The following is a 23,301-nucleotide window of genomic DNA, read 5'->3' as shown; positions in this document are numbered from 1 at the left end:
TGAACTTTCAATTAAACTGGAACCTGGACCAACTTAAATATCTCGGAGTAAACATACCAAAAGAACTAACAAATTTATATGCTTTAAATTTTAATTTGTTAAATAAGAAGATAAAGGAGGATATCAAGAGGTAAAATTTAATACCATTTTTAAGTTTTGATTCACGGATTGAATCAGTAAAAATGAATATCATGTCAAAGATACTATATTTGTTCCAGACTCTCCCAGTTGAAATATCTGATGTACAATTCAGTGAATGGGACAAATTCATATCACGATATGCATAGCAGGGGAAAAATCCCAAAATTAAATATCAAAATCTCCAACTGATGAAAACTAAGGGGGGAGTTGCACTACCCTGTTTAAAAGACTATTATTTAGCTGCCCAATTGAGAATCTTGATTTGTTGGTGTAACTCTGATTTTCGTGCCAGATGGAGAGAAACAGAGGGGAATATATCTGGGTAGATTCAATCCAGGCATGTCTAGGGGATAAAAAACTAATCAAAAAAAAATTAATCGAAACAGGTAACAGATGGGTCACTCCATCTCTAAAAAGTTGGTTATATGTAGTTTCTAAGAGGGGTTGGCTTGAGGACATAAAGATCTTAAGATGGTGTTCATATGTGTTGATAATAAGTTATTGAAAGTGTTTATTTGTGCTTATACAATGGATTCTGGACTAAAAATCATTTTCACCTGTTTTGGGCTTGCCCAGTTATAACCACATTTTGGCAAACGATCTGCACAGAATTAAGAGTTATATTTGGGTCAAAAATGTTTTTTAACTGGGATGAACTCCTTTTTGGGATGTCACACTCAATATCAACAAACACAAAGGCTAAATATCTATTTGGGATACTGAGTGTAGCAGCTAGGACAGCAATCACTAGGACATGGCTCAAACCAGGCAGACCATCCATTGAGGACTGGTACGATATCATTTATGAATTTTTTGTAATGGAAAGACTTACTTTTTCTATAAGGCTACAGAAAACTAAATTTGAAGAAAATTGGGAATTATGGAAAACATACATTTCTCCAAGGTGCCCCTCCTTTATCTGATTTTGATCTATTGTCTACCTTTTATTTTATTTTTCATTTTCTCCGCATATAATTTATTAGTATCTATATGTGGACTGTGTTGAAGACAGAAGTCTGTTAGAAAAGCAACAAATTTAGTTGAACTGCACTAATTCAGTCAAGAGGAGCGGTCAAAGACACAACCAGAAGCTTGTGGATGGCGACCAAAAGAGCCTAACTGAGGTGAAAATGACATTTAACCAAATATTAGCATCATTGTATTATATTTTTGACTTGCGCATTTTGTCATATTTTTAGAAGACCTGGAATAAATTTATGAAAGAAGCAAAATGCATGATTTTTTTTGTCACACACGTTTCAATCATTGCATCATAGAAAATTCAGAATCATTGGAAACTCAGAACTGCCATGATTTACATGTTCTCTATAAGTGTATGTAAACTTTTGACTATAACTGTACATGAGTAAGAGAATGTACCTTTTCAACTATACTTTATGGCTCAGAGTTTATCAGTGGGTTGGGATGGGACGAAGGGAACAAGTTCAAAGAACTAAATATTGTAAACCCATTATAACAAAGTGCCGTACTGTATTCAAAAATGATTAAAAAAAAGTTTAAAAACCTGCATGAAAGAAATGCTTTTGCTTGTCTTTCTGAATGTATCAGTGTAAATGGGGCAGCTGTATAGAAGATATAATTTAATGTAAATGGGAACAAAGATCTACCTCTACACTGCTGGACCTGTGGCAGCTTTATTCAGGAGGAGCAGGAAAAGAAGCCAATATTTAGAGGCATTCATAAAAATCAACAGATGTGAGTTTAATAGCTGACTTCAGTGATGTTTGATGCTATAGCACCATCAGCAGGCTCTCACTCCACAGGGCCAGGACCAGACTGAGTTTGTCCTCCTGTGTGGGCAGCTGGAGCTGGGACACAGTCAACTGCTCCACCTGCTGGAGCTGCTTCAAGGCCTGGAGGTGGGACAGAGGGAACTGCAGGCCCTGCAAGAGACAACAGACACATGGAAGTGGGTTTGGACAACCAGGGACACGGACATCACATACATTACTGTGGCTAGGTGATGGTTTTTAATTGTTTATGAAAACAGTGGAGCTATAAGGAACAGAGGAAACAGTTATCATTGAAGAAGAAATAACAGTCCATCCTCTCAGTGTTCAGTGAGTCAGCTGCTTACCCTGGAGATGTCCTGTTCCTCCTCTTCATCACAACTTTCACCCATCATGTGGTTCTCTCTTTGGTTCTTCAGGGAGTGTAAGACAAACACTACCAGCTCTGTGGCCTCATCCTGAAACAAACACAAACACACGTCACTGTTTGTCAGGGTATCTGACCAGTTGTGTTAGAGTGACAAAACAAATGCAGGTAGTGTCCTTACAGACAAAATACAGAAAGGGACAGTTTACCCCAAAATCAAAAGTACATTTTTTCCCCCTGGCCTTTAGTATGGCACTCGGCTATTTAGCTACATTTGAAAAATTCAAAACCAGTGTCTCTTTACAAAAATCATGTCCATTTTACACAAGATAATCCACAGACCTTATTGTGAGCAGTTTCATGTAGGAACTACTTTCTTTGGAGCAGATAGAAAGTAGATCCGTTCGATTCTAGAGTAGCAGTAATTGAATCTTGTAAATTCTAAAGTAGTTCCAGAGATTCTATAGCAGAAAGAAAGTGGTTCCTGCTCACAACAAGGTCTGTGGGATATCCTGAGTAACCAGGATTTTGAAAAGAGATACTGGTTTTGAATTTTTCAAATGTATTTTTGGTCCTTTGAGCACTGCAAGCTGAGTGGCATTTATAGGTCTTTTTCACTGGCACTTTTGGCTGTGTCGAGTCAAACCGTGCTGCGCTGATTGCATTTCCTTTAGGACTTTTATCACACCGACCTGCACTGAATCAAGATGGACCAACTCAGGAGTGGGCCGAAGCAAACCCAACCCACCTCCAAGTGGGCTGCCACCAACATGTGACAAGTCTCCTTTCTCCCCCTCCAACAAACGTGTGTTGTCATACTCAGTTCATGTGTGTGCAGACCAGCAGAGAGAAAGACGCTTCTTAAAGTCTCTTTACAGTTTGTTCAGCTCTCAGTTCTTTTGTAGCTTCTAACAGAATCTTGTTTTGAAATATTATATAATATACAGGGCTCCAGACTGCAACTAAATGGTCGCATTTTGCATATAAAATTTGAGACAGTGCGAGTAAATTTTTCATCTACTCGCACATGTGCAACCAGTAAATTTGCCGATTTTTTTTAAAATTATTATTATTGAATATTGTTTGTTGCTGACAAACTTCTGCTCCACACTTCAGCCCAGTAGTTGACAGTAATGCACAAATGAGCTGGTTTGCCAACCGACATTAACTCCAAAGAAGAAGAAAGGAGACGAACACCAAAGAAGAAGAAGGCGGGCCAATGTGTGTGAGAGTGTGGGGGCGAATGACCACTGTGATTGGCTTATGTGTGAAAAGGGGCGGGTCTTGGGGTTATTGCGCAAATCCACAGGTTTCACATAACTCTTGTAGACAATGACCAATGGCGAAGAGGACTATCAGTTCTTACTTTCTCCCCAGTAAACCTCGTGTTCCAGAGGAGACAAATGCTGATAATGAGTCTGACTCAGACTGCAAGGAAACGGTCATGGCAAAAAAAGCCAGGAAATTCTGTTTTCGCGATGAGTGGCTGCGCGAGTTCACTTGACTGAGGTATTTCAAGGAGACAAATTCAATGAACTGCAAATTCTACTGTAGATACCCACAACATGAGGGGAACACGAAATTCACTGATAATACTGGCACCACACAATTAAAACACAACACTTTGAGCAAAACACAGTGCCACTCTGAAACATAAAATGTGCTGTGACCTGTGTAACGAAAGTGCAACTCCACTCCCAGTTGCATTTAGAAGACAAGAGGCTGCTAACCAGTGCGCTGAGGAGGCCAAATTGATATTAAAGTTTAACATGGCCTATTTCATTGCCAAGGAAAACATTACAGTTTCTGCATTTATTGATAAAGTATTTATCAGTAATACAGTGAAAATGAGAGGAAATGTGAATAAGTACTTTGCGAGTCGATTTCGGTGTGCACCCCTAAATTTTCTGCTTGCGCTCCTAAAATTTTAAGTTCAGGGCCACTGTGCTCCTAGTAAAAAAAGTTAGTCTGGAGCCCTGATATATATAAATATAATATTAAATATTGTTTCTCTCCTGTGTCTCTGTTTGTACTTTCAGGTATCTGCATTATTTTACCGTGTCATATTACTGCTGAATGCCAAATGAAAAGATTTCCTGTTTGTGCTGCTATTATAAAAGCATATAAATTATGAAAAAACAAGGGACTTTTATTGTGAAGAATTTAAGGAAACAGTGTGCTTATCCAAGAGATGTATATGAACAGTTTATCCACCACTTTACAGCTGCTCGCCTCACACCTCCTCAAGCTCGTCTTCATGTAAAAGACACACCTTCAGGCAAGTAATGCTGTTGTAATGGAAATGTAAAAGCCCACCATGATGGGCTGAAAGGCCAAGTCAAACCAAGTTGAGCCAGGCCAGCTCTGTGTGTGGAAAAGGCCCATTAGTTCCATTATACCTGAGAGAAGGCAGATATCTGTACAGCCGATACCTCTAAAACTCTGCAAGTCACACTAAAAAAATCTAGATGGATAAATACCACTACTGGCCAGGGTAAAAATGTGTATTTTTGATTTTGGGGTGAACTGTCCCTTTAAATAAAAGTCTTAATGGACTTACTGTTCTCTCTGGGCTGGGCTCCACTGTTATCACCATATGTTCTTTAAACTTCAAACACACCGTGTCCTCCAGGGCAGGAATCTTCCCAGCTGTGACACACAAACACACTTAGATGCATATATACACAAAATGGCACAGAAACCTCTCTGACTAGGCACACAGTATACAGTCCTGTGTACATGTGTGAAGCTGACCTGGTGTCAGCAGCTCCTCCTGCTGGCTGTATGGTGGTAATCTGTTCATGATGAAGTCTCTCTTCATGTGAGCAGAGCGAATGTCCTGCATCCCTGTTTCTACCTCATCAGCTAGAGATCTGAGATAAGAGGCCAGCCGCCTGCTTGTGTCCACGTCTTCACTGCTGCCCTGCATGCACACACGAGACACACACAAAAGACAGACACACACACAATGGACACACATACAGTCAGTGGTGAAGTTTTGTGCCTGAATAGCATTTCCCTCAGTGAGAAGCAGAAGCTTGCAGTGTCTGCAGGTGTTTTTTTTATTTTTTTTTTTAAGTAGTCATTGTCTTTTTCAGAAACAGCTCACATATGTACAAAGTATAATAACAATAATCTAAAACTTTGTAAAATAAAGTGAGGAGAAGTAAGAAAACAAGTTCATAGCACGTTTGTATGTTAAAAAGGCCTGAAACGGATGCTACAGCCTTTGTATTTAACTTGTGTGCATCCACTGAACCGTACGTACCATTTATTAATGCATTAATGTTTCATATACACTGCCTGGCCAAAAAAAAAAGTCAGCACCTGGATTTATCTAAGCAAATAGTTACTGCAGTGATTAATATGTTTGAGCTGGTAACAAGTTATTGAACTCTAACTGATGCAGTGAGCAGCTTCTCATTTCTTAAACAACCATGTCAGAAGACATATCCTGTGGTCGAGGAAAAGATGTTACTCTGTTTCAGAAGGATCAAATTATTGTCCTGCATCAAGCAAAGAAAACAACTAAGGAGACTGATGAAACTATTAAAACTGTGTTAAGAACTGTCCAACACATTATTAAAACCTGGAAGGATAGTGGAGAACCATCATCTTCAAGGAAGAAATGTGGTCAGAAAAAAATATTGAATGATTGTGATCAGAGATCACTTAAATGTTTGGTGAAATCAAATCATAAATCATGAACAGTAGAACTCATGTTTATGTTTAATAGTGAAAGTAAGAACATTTCCACACACAGAGTGAAGAGAACTGAAGGGATCGGGACCAAACAGCTGTGTAGCCTTAAGAAAACCACTTATCAGTGAAGATAGTCAAAAATAAAGGCTTCAGTTTGCTGGGGAGCATAAAGATTGGACTCTGAAGCAATGGAAAAAGGTCATATGGTCTGATGAGTCCAGATTTACCCTGTTCCAGAGTGATGGGGGCATCAGAGTAAGAAGAGAGGCAGATGAAGTGATGCTCCCATCATGCCTAGTATCTACTGTACAAGCCTGTGGAGGCAGTGTTATGATCTGGGGTTGCTTCAGTTGCTCAGGTCGAGGTTCAGAAACGTTATGTTCCCAAAAAATGAGGTCAACTCACTACCTGGATACACTGAATGAGCAGGTTTTTACATCAATGGATTTTTTCTTCCCTGATGACACGAACATATTCCAAGATGACAACGTCAGGATTCATCAGGCTCAAATAGTGAAAGAGTGGTTCAGGGAGCATGAGACATCATTTTCACACATGGATTGTCCACCACAGAGTCCAGACCTGAACCCCACTGAGAATCTTTGGGATGTGCTGGAGAAGACTTTACACAGAGGCCTGACTCTCCCATCATCAATAGAAGATGTGGTGAAAAATTAATGCAACTCTGGACAGAAATAAATGATGTAACATTGTTGAAGCTTATTGAAACAATGCCATGACGAATGTATGCTATAATTAATGCTAAAGGCAGTCCAACAAAATATGGCATGTGAATAATGTTAATGAGGAGAACCTTCACCCCTTACTGAGGACCAGTGTCAATCCAATTATCCATGTTGTCACTATTAGCAAATCACAGCAGACATGGGGTCTAGAAGGGAACTCCAGATCCAAAGATCTCGTGAGAGTGAACATTTTGACCGAAGCCATGAAAAATCTTGATAGAGTCTTGCAAACTTGGGGTTCCCTTCTTGACCCAACCAGCAGACACAGAGAGCGAATGACACAAGGTACCACCACAGCAATGACAGCACCACAAGATGGTGGTATACTCAAAGCAGTCACTGGATTCATCTATAAAGAGGATATGTCTGTCTTAACCACTGCTCTGGGTGTCTGCAGTTTCTCTCTGTGGTAGGTGCAGTGTCAGGTGTGGTCTCACATGTGTTGTCCACCATCTTTGGACTGCAGACTGTGAAGGAACTTGCACTTTACTGAATTTGTTTCACTTTTCCTGCGCATGAGTTTTTCCTCATGACACAACTTATATTGTTTAGTGATGTACATTCAGGTTATGCCACATTTTATCAGTTACTGAACGTTCAAATGTGTGTGCATCAGACCAGCACAGGTGTTTTAATTCAGACTTTGTTCTGAAGTGTGATGTTGGGCCAAAATTTTGATTTGACTGGCTGACTGTTGAAGGCCTAAAGGCTGCTCTCCAAAACGGCTTCTGTTTGTAGGACTCTGGGTGTTCACATGAAGAGACGTGGATACAATCCATGCATGTAGACACATGGGTGTCTGTACAGAGCTCACAAACACAGGCAGATGACAAACTGTGCCATGTGAATCCTTTCAGCTAAACAGAAAGCATCATTCTTAGTCAACCAAACAAACACTTTTACCAGTAAGAGCCTTCTGGGCATCCCTTCTCTCAGGCTGACTTCAGTCCTGCTGCGGTCACACAGCATGCTGGGAAATATGTCCAACAGCAGATCTCCCCATGACCTGAGTGAAGGACAGACAGAGTACAGACTTTTTTCCCTAATTTTCCTCCTTATTCAACAAATGTCTCCACCAGACAAAACAATGTCAAATGAGATGCAGTTACTATTGATGAAATATCAATGGATACATTTCTAATTGGTTAAATTCTTAATGGTAATTAATCGATTAATGATTAATCATTAACATCCTTACTCCAAATGTTTGCTGCTGCAGCATTTTGTTTTGTTTTTCATTTGCATGTCTTTGTTTTCATTGGCTGATCTGTGATCAGATCGCCTAATTGGCTACTAAAATGCAGATGAAAGGTTTGGATATTAATCCAAATGGTAATCAGTAATCAGCTATGATTTTGAAAGTAACTAAGTAGAGTCTACAGTCTACACATGCTGTATAACTATATATACATGAATCAGCAACACATCATGTGTGTTATTGTGTGTTTTCCTCCAGTTTTACATACACTGTACTGTACTGTGCCTGAATGCATCCTGTGTGGACAGAGACAGAGCTGAAGCTAACATGCTGCTGTCACTACGCCTCCTGTGTAAACATAGTGAAGGGAACAGAGAAGAGGAGCTCTCATACATTCTCTGGTAGGTGCTGAGGGTCAGGTGGGTGGAGTGTTCCACTCCTGCTGGAGTGCTCGCCTGATGGATGGTTCCTCTGGGAAAGTACAGAAGATCTCCTGCCTGTAGGAAATGCAACACAGTCTAAATATAACGTAGTCTAAATATAATATAACAGTCTCATAAGATACCAACAAACAACTATTTGCAATGTGAAGAGTGGAGTAATGTCTTCCTGAGGAGAGACATCACACTGCCTGTGGTTTTGTTGTTGTTTGGTCTTCTTCTGTTAGCTGGGACAGCTGTGTGTGCAGGCTCGAGCATGTGAGCATGCATGCTTGTGCTTCAGAACGCCCCTCGGTCTTCCCTGCATCTGTTTTCACTATGGTGGCCCGGTGAGGAACTTTCCTATATTACAGCTAAACAGTGACTAAAATGTGTTTCTGAAATTATTTTAGGCAGAAATAGATGATGTAGTAACAGAATATTGAGGGTTTTCTGATCAACACTGCTTAGTCTGATTCTTTGATCTGAGTTTCAGGAGACTCTGATGCAAACGGTTGTGTCTAGAAGGGAAACATTGATTTGTTAAAGTCGTAGGATTTGGACACATTGTTTCTTCATTGTGCACAAACTAATTGTGTTTTATAAAGTGGCAATGCTTTGTTTAAGAGCTGGGTAGGTTTAGGGACAGAAAGCATGTGGTTAGGGTTAGGTAAAAAGGTGATGTAACAATCGTGATCCACATTTGATCAGTTCTGAGTTCTGAGTTTCTGAGTTTTATGAGCAGTGTGAGTTCAGACAACACTTTTTTCCCTAATTTTATTGAAAAACCAAAGTCTTCATGTTCTGGTCTGCGATGCTAGTGTTTAACAGTGACCTCTAGGGTAAATGTCATATAAGGCACCTTTAAAAGTTTGTCCTAATACAATACTCACAGCTCACACACACATATATTATGTATATGTTTTACCTTCAGTACAATCTCATGTGTTGGGCTGCCAATCCTCTCCTCTGGCTCCACACTGTACTCTGCTGCCAGAGGAACAGTAGGATTGTAGAGACGCCAACATTTCTGCCCCTCCAGCTGCAGAATAAACACCTGGGCAAAGAGCACCATCATTATGATTCTGTAATTGAAAGTAACAAATCACATTCACTCAACTAGTGTACTGTCAGTCAAAAACTGCTCACTCCAGCTTTTCATTTCTTTCCACTGGCTCCTTATCACTTTCTCATATTAAGTTCAGTATGTTCGTCTACAGACCTCAACTCCCTCATTCAGCTTTCTGATCGTTTTCATTCACAATGACCTGAAACTAGCGAAATGTCACTGTGAGGCAGCTCTCTCGCTGGTGGAATCAGTAACCAAACTCCATTCATTTGGCACAATATGTGACCTATGTGTTACTTCACCTGCAGCCTGGTGTGTCATTTGGAACATGGAACTGATGTTCTTGTGGGCATCTCCTCGATCCACTGTGGTGTGGACTGTACCTTATTTATACATGCTTGGACAAAAGCATCTAAAAAAAGCTGCCTCGACTGGTTTGTTTGTTTGCCATATTGTGTATCACATTAGCTCCATTAGGTCATTAGATCCAGCATTAGAATAAAATAAACAGAATAAAAGAGACAAACAAACCAGTTGAGGGAGCTGTAGATCAGCAATGCCTGTGTTCTGCAAGGTAAAATTCATGTTTTTGTCAAAGAAGTCTGGTTCCTTTGCATGACAGTTGACTTATAGCATGGCTTCAGTTTCCTGTCAGAAAAGGCTGTCTGGCAGGAAGGTAAAGCAGTGAAAATATTTTAAATATAGCATACAGTCAAACTGATATAGGTTTTTTTTACGTATCTAAAATACATCTTGCTGCTGGCCCTGTGCACAGCAGTGAGGCTGCAAACAACCATTATTTTCATTGTTGATTAATCTGTCAGTTATTTTCTTGAGTAGTTACTTGGTGTATAAAATGTCAGAAAATGGTGAAAAATGTCCATCAGTGTTTCCCAAAGTCCAAGATGACGTCTTCAAATGTCTTGTTATGTCTGACACCCAAACATATTCAGTTCACTGTCATAAAGGAGTAAAGAAACCAGAGGAGAGGGGTTCTGTTTTCATTATAAAGGGCTTAACTTTACATTGACAGACTACTGACACTTACGACAACTGATCAATTTACAGTGGAGGACCCCTCCTTTGTTGTTATTGTCAAATTACAATGTTGTGCGTGTCTTGTGCTCCTGCAGTGTTGCTGCAGCCTGCCCCAGCGTCCCTCAGTCTGGGGAGGAGGTGGCATCAGGGACACAACTCACTTCAACCATAGATCGTATATTAAATGGGATTTCAACCTATTTCTGGCGCACTATTTGGACTGCTGTAGTCATTTTTGAAGGAGCAACTGCTACATTTTTTTTGTTTAAAACAAATATTTAGTGCTGTAAATGTCTTGAATGAGTCCAGTCATGGAATCATTGTTGTACCTCCACATCATCATAGTGAGCAGGGAGGCCCTGGGAGTCCTGTGGTGTGATGTAGACGTTAGAGCCCACCAAGGCTCCAAAGAAACACTCCAGCTTCTCCTGGATCCTCCACAGCTCATCCTGACAACACACAGGACAAAGAACATGAGAGCTGCTCCTCATAACTCTCAGCCAACTCAACTGACACATCTGAGATCAGTGAAAAAAAAAAAAAACAGAACTTCAGACATTTTGATCACACTTCATCAGTTTTCCTGATCATATCTTGAACATGGAAAAATAGTTCAGAATATCTGTATCCACTGAGGGGTCAGTAAATGAAATAAGTGTATTAACAAACATGACTTCTTCACAAGATCTCATCACCCGTGTCTGCTGGGTGGAGGCTGGATTTAAAATCAGATAGCTCCTGATTAAAATTTTTGTGTAGCTTATTGCTTAACCTGTGTCACTGTCAGTCGTTCTGAGGGAGACAGATGCAGCAAACACATTTCCTCATGCTCTGTTTATTTTAGTTCTAGATAACACACAAATTTACTGTAACTTCCTATAATAATAATAATAATAATAATATTTTTTTTTCTTTAGATAGCATTATTATATACCTAATGATATTTAGAAGAAATAGGTTAACATTTTACTGTGATGTTTCTTACAGTAGTTTATTCTTGGGGTTCCCAAGGACCACAGTTTGTAGTCCTTGTATATTAAATGTTGGTAGGATGAGGGTTAATAATCAATTTGCAAATGAAAAAAGGCCTCAGAACATTGTGTTCATACTACAAATGCTGCCAAAAATAAGTTATATTTATAGTATTTTTGATATAACAATATGACTGCTTTTTAAGAATGATCAGTTGATTGTGGTACTCTTTTTCTCTGGTAGCATATATCTCTGTTGTTGCTGTTTTGTTGTTGCTTCTGAAATTGACCTGATGTATTTGTAATGGCCCCAAAATATTTAAAAAGACAAACAAAAAAGGAGGAAAGCAGCACAATAGTTTATCAAAACAGTGAAACCAAATGTCATATAAAATTCATCTCAATCAAAAACCCACAGAGTGCAGCTCAATGGATGTTGTTTCCAGAGATGTCCTGTGGAAATGAGCATCTGATCGACTAATATTAACAGTAGGAGTGCACTGGATTGAACAAACACACAAAAAAGAAAAAAGAGGTGAGATTAGGGTTAAATTATTTGAAAAATGCACTTGGCTTTGATCTCTCTGTCTGTAGTTATCAGTAATAAGAATGATATTATATAAACACATAAAATACTAAAATAGACTAAAAAATAATAGTATATAGTATACTTCAAATACTAGACTCTATGGTTATATTATACAGTACTATACTATGTATATAGTATACACATAATAGATAATCATACACTTTACAGTATACTACGCTACTATACCGGCTCAATGTCCCACCCACAGCACTGATTGGTTAGAAGTCAGGAACAGCCAATCAACAGAGACACACTGTGTCACAGACAGACACAGAGAGCTGAGAGGAGCTGTGTGTGTCTGTAGAAGTTCAGACAGTATTGGCAAAGTTTCAAGAAATACCAAAAACTTATGATCTGTTTCTATGACAACAACATAGTTACACCAGTCAAAATGTGAGAAGTCATGGTTGGGATTTCACTTGAGGCGATGTGATGGCTTTTAAATCAGTCGCTCTTCGCACAAAACACTCATCTGTCTTACATTTCACTGCAACTCTGCATAGAGATTTCAGGTATTCTGACTCATGTACAAATAACACCATCCGTAAAACTGTGTTTCACACTGTGATGTTTACATGTAGTCTGCAGATCACATGCTTGCCGAACCATGGGGGTGATCCATACCAAACACAGGACAACTGCAATCTGTTGCACACCTAAAGAACAACATCCCTTCAGCTCCTCTGCTATAAGAGCAGCACAGCTCCTTCTGTATGAGTAGTGAAGGACAGAGCGCAAGAGGCACATAGTGTCAGTGAATGCATCAGGGAAAGGTGAGCAGGTTACAGTTTGTCAATGAATAAACGCTGCAGCCTCTCAAAACCAAAGCGTGTGTTTTGGTTCCCAAATGCTGGAATAACATTGCTATAGCGATAAGCTTCACCTTCTTTGGGTACCATCTGCAGTGGAAAATGAAGTTTTCGAAGTCAAACTGTACTATGCAGTAAAAATACAGTCTTTGCTGGCAGGACTCTGACCTTGAACCTCTGTGGCTGATGGAACTGGATGGTGGCCTTGTTCTGCACCATGTTCTTACTGAGAACACTGCTCTTTACTTCCCCCTCTTTGTTGAGGACTTTCTTCTTGCCATTGATGCAGCGGACAACATTGACGTCCCTGTAGTATTCCAGACCCTGAGAACACAGGCCCTGCAAGTCAGACACCTGGAACAGGGACTGGTAGTAGGAGGCTGTGATGGGGTCGTTCCTCTGCAGGTGGAGGGGTTTCTTCTCCCAGTACTCCCTGAAGAACTGCTCTGTATCCAGGGGCTGGATCAGGCCCTGGAACAGGCTGGCCGGACTGTCGAAGCACAGGGGGGACGGAGTGTCGCTGGGCTCCACCCTGCTCTGTTTAACAGGGAGCTGTTCGTCATCACTGCTCTGCCTCTTTGCTTTGCTTTTCTTTGGCATTTTAACCTGAGGACAAATTCAAAGAATATTATCAATAACCATCTCATCTACAGCCAGGCCCAATCTCAGAGCTACCAGAAAAATGACTTGTTGTTACGTCTAAAGGAATGACTAACCATTAAACTCTACTGCTACACCAGCTACTAAAAGACCTCATAGGCCTGGGCGATGTAGCTGAGAAACCTACCCCCATAGAGAAGTTTCATATCACTCAAATGGAGGGTTGCAGTATAGTTCATATCTAGGCTACTTGTGCAAATTACATCATTATCTTAAAATTATCTTCATGAAAATTAATTATGAAAACAATGTGTCTGTGAAGAACACATCATGAGGGTGTCATTTAATTTGTCTATTCTTATCATGATGGTAGCCTAATAAAATATCGGAACTCTCCATAATACTAATCCAAACTGTGAAAAACTATGGATATTTTATATGTAATGGAGCTAACTTATGAACAGAACATACAACTGGATTACACCAGATGAACAGTATGGAGGATTTTATGTTTTTCTCAGTTTCCATTTGAAAACTGCTTTCATTCACTTCCACTGTTTGGGAGATTCTGCAGCACTGTTTTCCTGTGAAACTCCAGCAGTGTTTTGTGGACTAAAAAACTAAAAACAAACCTTCAATCTGCATGAGGATGCATAGAACTACTGAACTTTTAATTTACTTAATTTTTAATTTTATTTTTTTTTTACTTTATCCTATTGATCACAGGAAATCTTCAGTTCCATTCATTTTACTTTGAAGTGATCCGCACGTCTCTGTCATCATAGGACTGTCAAACTGACAGCATCATGTTTAAATCTGCTGCAGTTGTCATAAGTGATAGCATTAAGATCACATTCAGTCAATCAGTATTTTTCTGCAGCATTTTTCTTCTCTTGCCTTATTTGTAGCAACAGTGTTGCTTTCTGCTTCAACATATTGTTTTATTTATTATTTATTAATTGTTTATTTATTTTCCATAGCTCTTCATTATAATGACTTGTTCATCTTGACTGACGTGGGTGGCTCATGATCACTGCCCTTTGTGCAGAAGGAGAGTCAAATGATGCAAAACACCCCTTTTTATGTGAGCACACAGATTCTGAAGATGCAAACCTGAGTTAACAAAACGAGTTGATAACCACAGTCGTGACACTTGTTATCTCTGACTGGGGTTTTAGGAAAAGAAAGTCTGACTGTGTTGAGCTCCCTTCATAGTACAGCCCTCAGGTCTCTTAATACACCAGGTAATGCAGCAATGAGGCAGCAAAAGCTGGAGAAGATGACTGCTAGCAAATAAACATAGATGCAAATGCTGCAAATGATGCAATTTTCCAAAAAAAAAAAAAAAAAAAAAAAATCTGCTTTGCAATTGTTCTTTGAGGAAGGTTGTGCATTCAGCAGTTTGTTAGATCACATGGACACCCACAATGCATTGTGGTAACACTTAACGTAAACAGAAACTCCACTGAGCACCTTTAACTTTCTACAGATGCTTTAGGATCAGCTGTTCTCACCAGCACTTCAGTCTGATTTGACAGTGTAACATTCGTACACGGTGAGATAAGAGATGGTGCGTTTACGGTCAACTGTAACATTAGATCTGCCACATAATACACCTCCTCTGCATTTCTAACATGGTGTCACTTAGTCTTTATTTAAGGCTGCTTTGGCTTGACAGTGTGACTTTAATGCTGGTGACAGTCACGTATCTTCACATTTAAACTCATTTCAACTGCTTAACTCTTTATGTCTTCCAACATACCAAAACCACTGCAAGATTACAGAGGAAAAAGAGTTTAACTACCCTCCATACATGTTCACTCACCAGTTCAGCCCGAGACCGCCCCACGTGAACCGAATGGTGTTTCCCTTAATGTGTCCGACTAGAAACCACACAGCCTGATGTTGTACTGAAGCTACAGAGGACGGGAAGTACCAAAAATGAAAAAAAGGGTTTAAACAAATAAATAATCGAATAAATAATGCCACGAAATCCACCAAAATAATGTTGAAAATAGTGTAGTCATTTGTGATGAAGGCCGGGCTCTACAGCGGGATTACAAGCTGTCTGTGAAGCAGCCAATCAGGAATGACCTCACGCTCGTTTGCGGCACAGGATGGAAACGTTCAGCGGGAGCGTGTTCGTGCTGAAGACTGTGGTGTGTAGGTTGTATGTACTGACTGTGCGTGTAAACAACCAGTAAGTACCTGATATCTGTTGCTAGTTTTACCTTGTTGCTAGTTTGTCAGTGTTTACATTGTGTTTGTTTGTTGGTGTCTGATTAATGGTGGAGCTTAGTGTTCGCCAACACTTTTTTTGTTTTTACCTGTATTTGTGCCTGTGAATGTGCAATCATTGAAAAAGGTCTTACACTGATAGAAATTTTGTCTTATAAGCTTCCAGTGCCTCCATTTGGAAGTTATTAGTGTATTGTTTTCTGCACATGGTATGTGTTTATTTCTGTTGTTTCTCAACATTTGTGTTGTAGGTGAATTTGGGTTGAAGAAAATATTGATTCTGTGTTTAGAAATGACGTAAAACATGTTCAGCAGATAGAAGGGATAGCTTTATTGCTGCATTTCACTTAATTTGCAACTTGATGTTGAACAGAGATCACAGATGTGGTAAATATTTTATTTCTGGTTGTATTTGGGTTAGGTTAGGCATCTATTATAAGATTATATATCTATATAGTACTTCTAAATGTGTGTTTATTGCACTGTATACCTGTAGGGCAATAAGAATCTGTTGTGTGTGTTATGTATACTGCATATACATAGACTGCACTAATTATTTCATTTATCTGCGTTCCAGAACCTCATACATCCTGTTTTATTCAATAAACAACCAAAAAGGAACATTTTGTCTGGACTGCACTCTCACCGATGTCCCCTGGGGGCTACAACTTCTAGGAATCAGTCAAATTATTACCGTTCACTGTAACAGCATCAATCTATAAAATGTGTCATTAATTATGCTACTACTTTTAATTTGCTATAGTATTTACACACATACAAGGAATCTGACCTGGTGCCTTGGTGCATAACAGGAATCGGGCTGGTAAGATGAACAAAAAACAAATACATGCCAGGTATGAAAAATCAGTGCTTAGAGCCAGAATTGAACTCATGACCTCCTGTTTAAAAGGTAGTATGTATCAGAAGAGAGAAGAAAGAACACCCCTCGAATCCACCTCTTGTATTAAACATGGTTGGAAGTAACTAATTACAAATACTAAAATTACTGTAATCAAGTAGTTCTTTGGGTACTTCTACATTTATGAGTAGATTATCAAGTCTATACTTTTTCTTGGAGTTAAGTATGCATTACAAGATGTAATCTATTTAGTTACTTTCAAAATCATAGTTGAGTACTGAGTAGAATTTGAGTTAATATCCAAACCTTTCATCTGCATTTTAGTAGCCTATAAGTTGATCTGATCACAAACGGGCCAATGAAAACCAGGACATACAGATGAAAAACAGAACAAAATGCTGCAGCAGCACATGTTTGGAGTAAGGATGTTAATGATTAACCATTAATGGATTAATTACCGTTGACTAATTAAAAATGTCTTCAGACATGACAGTAACAGCACCTCATTTGATGAATAAGGAAAATTTGAATCAAACAGTCAAGGTAAAAACTAAAAACTATTAAAGATGATCTGAGAAGATGGTCAACTCTACACTTACCTCTGTGTGGACAGGTAGATATTTTAAAAATGAATGTTCTCACAAGAGTGGCCTACATTGTATACTCCATTCCTCTGCAAATCCCTCAATACTGGTTCTCAGAGCTAAATACTGTCTTATCTCAATTCCTATGGAAAGACAAAAAAATCTGAAGAAGTTGTCTATGCTGAGCAGTAAAGGCAATTTGGGCGTCCCTGGTATGTATTTGTATTACTTGTCCTATAATGCCAGATTTCCCATTGTATGGGGTTATGGAGGTGCGTCTTCAAAGCAAACTGGGACTGGTTGGAGGAGCAGTTAATCGCAGGGCATAAAGGATCTGTCTCTTAAACATTACTAGGGTATTGTCCCAGAACCACTGAAGGGTTGAATAACCCATTGATCAAATTCTCCATTAGTATAGTTATAATTCTACATAGGAAGTTAGGTACTAGGTTAGGTAGGTGCCTCTCTCCCCTCATGTCCAGTATGGAGAAATCCGCTGTCTTCAGTAGGTGGTAAACTACCGACCATCATACCTATGCAGGGACAGAACATACACCAATACAATACTTTAATTCCATTTTCTGAACTGAAAACAAAATTTAATTTGAATGCATCCTCTGTCCTCTTTTATTTGCATTTAAAAGCTATCATTTTGAAAATAACTGCTAATGGTACACACATAGGTTGCCATGAAGTCCAGGATAACTTGCAAGTGAGAGGAGAATGTTTTCAGGTGTATACAAGCTGCTTCTCCTCTCCTCACCAAATATATTCAAACTGACAAAATGGGAGCAAGATTAGGGTATGTCACTCACCCCACATAAATGGGATAAAATCTGGAGACATTCAGTATCTCTATCCAAATGTGTAAGATTCAAAATAACACAACTGAAAATACTGCACAGAGCCTACATCACTCCATCCAGACTTAAAAAGATGGATCAAACTCTTTCAGGCTTATGCTGGCATGGCTGTGGGGAGGTGGGCAGCCTCGTGCACTAATTATGGTTTTGTCCAGCTGTTAAGGCCCCTCCGCAGTTCAAAATCTGCTTTCTAAGATACTGAACACTAATACAGCTTTAAGTCCATCCACATCCCTGCTAGGCATTCAGTCCACTGGCATCCATGGTAAATCTGCACAGAAAATTGTAACATTGGCATGCCTTGCAACAAAACATCTAATTCTTATGAACCGGAAGGTTAGGAAACACAATTGTTTTCTTAACCTGAGTAAGTGGATGGATCTGAATCTCATAAGCATGGAAGAGGCTGCTTAATTTTTTCTTGGTCTGGACAGGGAAGGGAGTGGCTTATGGGATACAATAAGGTCATTCTTGGATTCACAACACATGGCCCTCTGATTTCTGTAATGTCTAGATAGTCTTTTTCAACAATTTTGGCTTTTTGTGATAGATATTGCTTGACTTAAAACAATTAATGTAATATATTAATGTGTTGGTGCAAGTATGTGTCATGTGCATTCAAGTGCCTGCACGTGATGCTGTGTTACGCAGGAATACATGCACAAAATGAAACGATGTAGTGCTGTGTACATATATACTGGATATATATATATATGTGTATATACAGTATCTCACAAAAGTGAGTACATCCCTCACATTTCTGCAAATATTTAATTATAAATTTTCATAGGACAACACTGAAGAAATGACACTTTGATACAATGTAAAGTAGTCAGTGTACAGCTTGTATAACTGTGTAAATTTACTGTCCCCTCAAAATAACTCAACACACAGCCATTAATGTCTAAACCACTGGCAACAAAAGTGAGTACACCCCTAGGTGGAAAATGTCCAAATTGGACCCAGTTAGCCATTTTCCCTCCCTGGTGTCATGTGACTCATTAGTGTTGCAAGGTCTCATGTATGAAGGGGGAGCAGGTGTTTTAAATTTGGTGTTATCGCTCTCACTCTCTCTCATACTGGTTCAACATGGCACCTCATGGCAAAGAACTCTCTGAGGATCTGAAAAAAAGAATTGTTGCTCTACATAAAGATGGCCTAGGCAAGGGGTATTCAACTAAAATTCAAAGAGGTCCAGTTAGAGAAAATTTCCTAAAGCAAAGGTCCGGAACATCATAATGTCTAATTTGTGTTTTGATTTAGAGTGATATATACTGAAGTAGTGTAGTAGTTGTATCAACGTCTACACGTTGATACAACTACTACACTTACTTCAGCAGTGTCAAACTCATTTTGGTTCAGGGGCCACAGTAAAATTAAAGCATAATCTATCGATTATTCTGGCGATTAATTGAGTAATCAGATAAGAAATATTGCATGTTCTGCATTTTTTTCTATTACATTACTTTTGCTTTATTTAAGAACAATGGTAATATACAAAAGAGAAGATAAGACAGGTCTATTAAATGAACAACTATAAATTGCTAAAGTAAAAATCCTCAGTAAAGTAACTTTACTTTTAATGTAGAGTTACTTTAACTGTATTTACTTTTTACTTTTTTTTTTCAAGCACAAAGGTAAAAGTAAAGGTAGTAATGTCTGCAGAAACCACAAACAGAAGGTGGAAATAACTCTTTTAACTGAAACAGTCACCAGAATGTTTTGTTCACATGTTAAAGTCACATTTTTCTTCATCGTGTCTAGAAGGTAACTCTTTATTTGCACAACTCTCACGAGATTTGTTTCCATTATTTCTACTAAAATAATCAAACTCGCGCGATCTTTCGCGGGTCTAAGGTTCCCTTCTAGATATGACCCTCTTTGTCTCTCTGTCAAACTACAGACAGCAGACTGTCTGTAAACAGCACGATGTTACACTCTGCAGTGTTTCACACAAAGACTTTATTTGTGTGGACATCCAGGTTTGGTTTGTCACCAATTTTGGCATTTTTATTTTTTTAATCAGTCCGAGAGGACAACGGTATCAGTGATTGATTAGTGATCAGTCTGTCCTCCTCTCCTCCCTCACCTGTTCACTCTGCTGTGAGAAGATCTGAAAGTTTCTCACAGAGAAACACAGACTCTCCTGTTTTACGTATAGGCCTCCTTATACAGTTGTTTAATTTTATAAGTGCATCTGGTTGGTGTCGATGTCATTAACCATCACGTTAGTTTCTGTTGTAATAAACTCCATCATTAACAACAGTCTCCTCCACAGCAGCTTCTCTGCAGTTGGTCTGTGTGTTTCCTGATCAGCTAAACCAGCAGCAGAAAGACTAGAAAAGTTGTGCCAGTTAAAATAGAAGCGTCCCGTCAAAATTTAAAATCTCTTAATAGTTTACTGGTTATAGGTCTGGGTTTGTATAGGACGGTGTGTGGGTCTGGGCGGTCCGTGGTTCCACTCAGAACAGGCCTCACCAGGGTCTACCAAAGAGGTTGAGTGCACATGCTCAGCGTCATATTCAGAGGTTGTCTTTGGAAAATAGATGTATGAGTGCTGCCAGCATTGCTGCAGAGGTTGAAGGGGTGGGGTTTCAGCCTGTCAGTGCTCAGACCATACGCCACACACTGCATCATATTGGTCTGCATGGCTGTCGTCTCAGAAGGAAGCCTCTTCTAAAGATGATGCACATGAAAGCCCACAAACAGTTTGCTAAAGACAAGCAGACTAAGGACATGGATTACTGGAACTATGTCCTGTGGTCTGATGAGACCAAGATAAACTTATTTGTTTCACATGGTGTCAAGCGTGTGTGGCAGCAACTGGGTGAGGAGTACAAAGACAAATGTGTCTCACCTACAGTCAAGCATGGTGGTGGGAGCTACAGAATGCCAACATGTACTGTGACATACTGAAGCAGAGCATGATCCCCTCCCTTCAGAAACTGGGCCACAGGGCAGTATTTCAACATGTTAATGACCCCAAACACACCTCCAAGACGACCACTGCCTTGCTAAAGAAGTTGAGTGTAAAGGTGATGGACTGGCCAAGCATGTCTCCAGACCTAAACCCTATTGAGCATCTGTAGGGCATCTTCAAACGGAAGGTGGAGGAGCGCAAGGTCTCTAACATCCATCAGCCCCGTGATGTCATCATGGAGGAGTGGAAGAGGATTCCAGTAACAACCTGTGAAGCTCTGGTGAACTCCACGCCCAAGAAGGTTAAGGCAGTGCTGGAAAATAATGGTGGCCACACAAAATATTGACACTTTGGGCTCAATTTGGACATTTTCACCTAGGGGTGTACTCACTTTTGTTTCCAGTGGTTTAGACATTAATGGCTGTGTGTTGAGTTATTTTGAGGGGAAAGTAAATTTACACTGTTATACAAGCTGTACACTGACTACTTTACATTGTATCAAAGTGTAATTTCTTCAGTGTTGTCCCATGAAAAAATATAATTAAATATTTGCAGAAGTGTGACTCACTTTTGTGTGATACTGTATGTATATGTATATTTAAGTGTATATGCGTGCGTGTGTGTGTGTGTGTGTGTGTGTGTGTATATATATATATATATATACATATATATATATATGTACACAACCAGTCTGTTTTGTCACATGAACTAAATGTGAAAAAAATGAGAAAACTCAAACTTAAGCTGTGACAATTTAGTGCAATAAATTGTTGATATTTAAGCTCAACTCAAAGTTTTATCCAACTACAGATCTTTTGTTGAGATAATGAACTGATTTCTTCTTGGAGTTTCAGAAATTCTAAAAAGGTGTATTTAAAAATTTTTATTATTTATTGAAGTGAAAGTGAATGATGATTAAAATTTCAATATTTTCAGTTAAAACCCTTTAATTTTCACTCCTCAAAATACAAACAAATCGGGGCACCCCTATATCTCAGTCGGTAGGGTGCGCGCACCATGTATTGAGGCTGTTAGTCCTCTGCAGCGGCCGCCGGTTCGGATCCCACCTGTGGACCATTTGCTGCGTGTCATCCCCTGTCTCTTCTCCCCCCTTTCCTGTCATACCTTCAGCTGTCACTGTCATTAAAGGCAAAAATGCCCAAAAAATAAAAAAACACTTTTTTGGATTTCTAAAACATTTCTGAGGGCACATGGGACTGTTGACGTCTGCACAAGTAAAGCTAGATTTCTTTTTTGGTTTACTGTCACAATTTATGTCACTGTTAGTTTCAAATTGCAAGCCTTGTGCAGTTTTTCCAAAGCACTGCTTGATGGAGAGTCTGAGAGGAAAAACAACCAGGTCAGTTCTGAAAATTTGTGTGTTTCCAATAATTATTTGGACCATAATAAACGTGTCTTTTTTCCAACCTAATAATCTTGGTTAACTTTTTAATTCAGTTCAACAAATTTTCAGGCATTAACTAAAATTTGTATTTATGATACAGTAAGTTGTTGGGACAGTTTTTTACATGTACTGTCTTGAATGTTTAAAACATTTTACCTTATTCCATCTTGTAAATTATGTCTTAATTTATTTGTCAATCATTTTTAATTGGTTTCTGAATTTATTTTGAAGTTGAATCCAAATCCCAAAGTTTATCTCAGGTGTTTTAAGGATTCTGAAAAAGCTGAAAACCAATGCTAGTGAATTATCTTTGAGAAAAAACACTGGTTACATCAGTGACCCAAACACACACTTATACATGAAAGTCACAAACCACAAACTTGTTAAGTCCAAAACGGTTTGCAAATCATTGCATTCAGGTTTTATTTATGGATTAAACTTTTTGGAACAGGGCTTGTAGTTTCATATGATACCAGCATCTTCACTAACTTTAAAACTGAGCCCACTACAGCTTATGAAAGACGAACGGTTGTCTCACACACACACACTCACACACACATACTTACGAAGATGGAATGAGTGTCTGCAGGGGTCCTACAGCCCACAGCAACAGAGGAGGGGCCAAAGTGAGTTGAGCCCAGCTTTCCCAAGGCCGGTTAATGAACGCTGACTTTGGGTCAGAGCGGGAAATGGGCCCATAAGTAGTCCCTGAGTGGCCCAGCCTGTGGCCCAACCAGAAAAGCAGAGAAAAACTGAGAAAATCGTGTTCTGCTTGAGGATTTTAGATTTAACTAGTCCTAGGTGTAAGTAAACTTTACTTGAGGATTTCCCAAGTAACTATTACTAGGAATTTTTGTGTAGAAATTGTTACCGAGCTTTTTTTTTTAAGTTAATGCCACTCCAAATTTGTGTCAGTGTACAGCCTTCCTAGTGTGCTCTGGTACTTAATAAGCATCACTGAACCTCTGAATTTAGCCTGTTATTTCATCAACTTTACAGCACAAATAGCCACTTACTTATAGAGATTGCAGT

At 39.2% G+C, this 23,301-nt stretch overlaps 1 protein-coding gene across 2 annotated transcripts; it reads right to left on the bottom strand.

The window, feature by feature from the left end:
* Positions 1 to 1,780: 1,780 nt before the first annotated feature.
* riox2 (ribosomal oxygenase 2) lies at positions 1,781 to 15,425 on the bottom strand. 2 transcript variants are annotated; one of them, XM_084730557.1, is made up of 10 exons: positions 15,226 to 15,425; positions 12,969 to 13,406; positions 10,761 to 10,880; positions 9,253 to 9,381; positions 8,299 to 8,402; positions 7,611 to 7,713; positions 5,014 to 5,182; positions 4,820 to 4,908; positions 2,240 to 2,350; positions 1,781 to 2,045 (listed from the first exon to the last, which is right to left on the bottom strand). In XM_084730557.1, the coding sequence occupies exons 2-10, from the start codon at positions 13,398 to 13,400 to the stop codon at positions 1,893 to 1,895; spliced, it is 1,410 nt and encodes a 469-aa protein (XP_084586683.1). In that variant the 5' UTR covers positions 13,401 to 13,406; positions 15,226 to 15,425; the 3' UTR covers positions 1,781 to 1,892. The 2 variants fall into 2 exon arrangements, with proteins under 2 accessions (XP_084586683.1, XP_084586684.1); XM_084730558.1 differs by lacking the exon at positions 15,226 to 15,425 and adding an exon at positions 15,045 to 15,218.
* Positions 15,426 to 23,301: the final 7,876 nt, after the last annotated feature.

Source organism: Lutjanus erythropterus, chromosome 11 (assembly GCF_056507025.1).
Source record: "Lutjanus erythropterus isolate fLutEry1 chromosome 11, fLutEry1.hap2, whole genome shotgun sequence".
NCBI classification, from domain to species: domain Eukaryota; kingdom Metazoa; phylum Chordata; class Actinopteri; order Lutjaniformes; family Lutjanidae; genus Lutjanus; species Lutjanus erythropterus.
The sequence above is the reverse complement of the archived record's forward strand: the minus strand, read 5'-3'. Positions and strand labels throughout refer to the sequence as shown.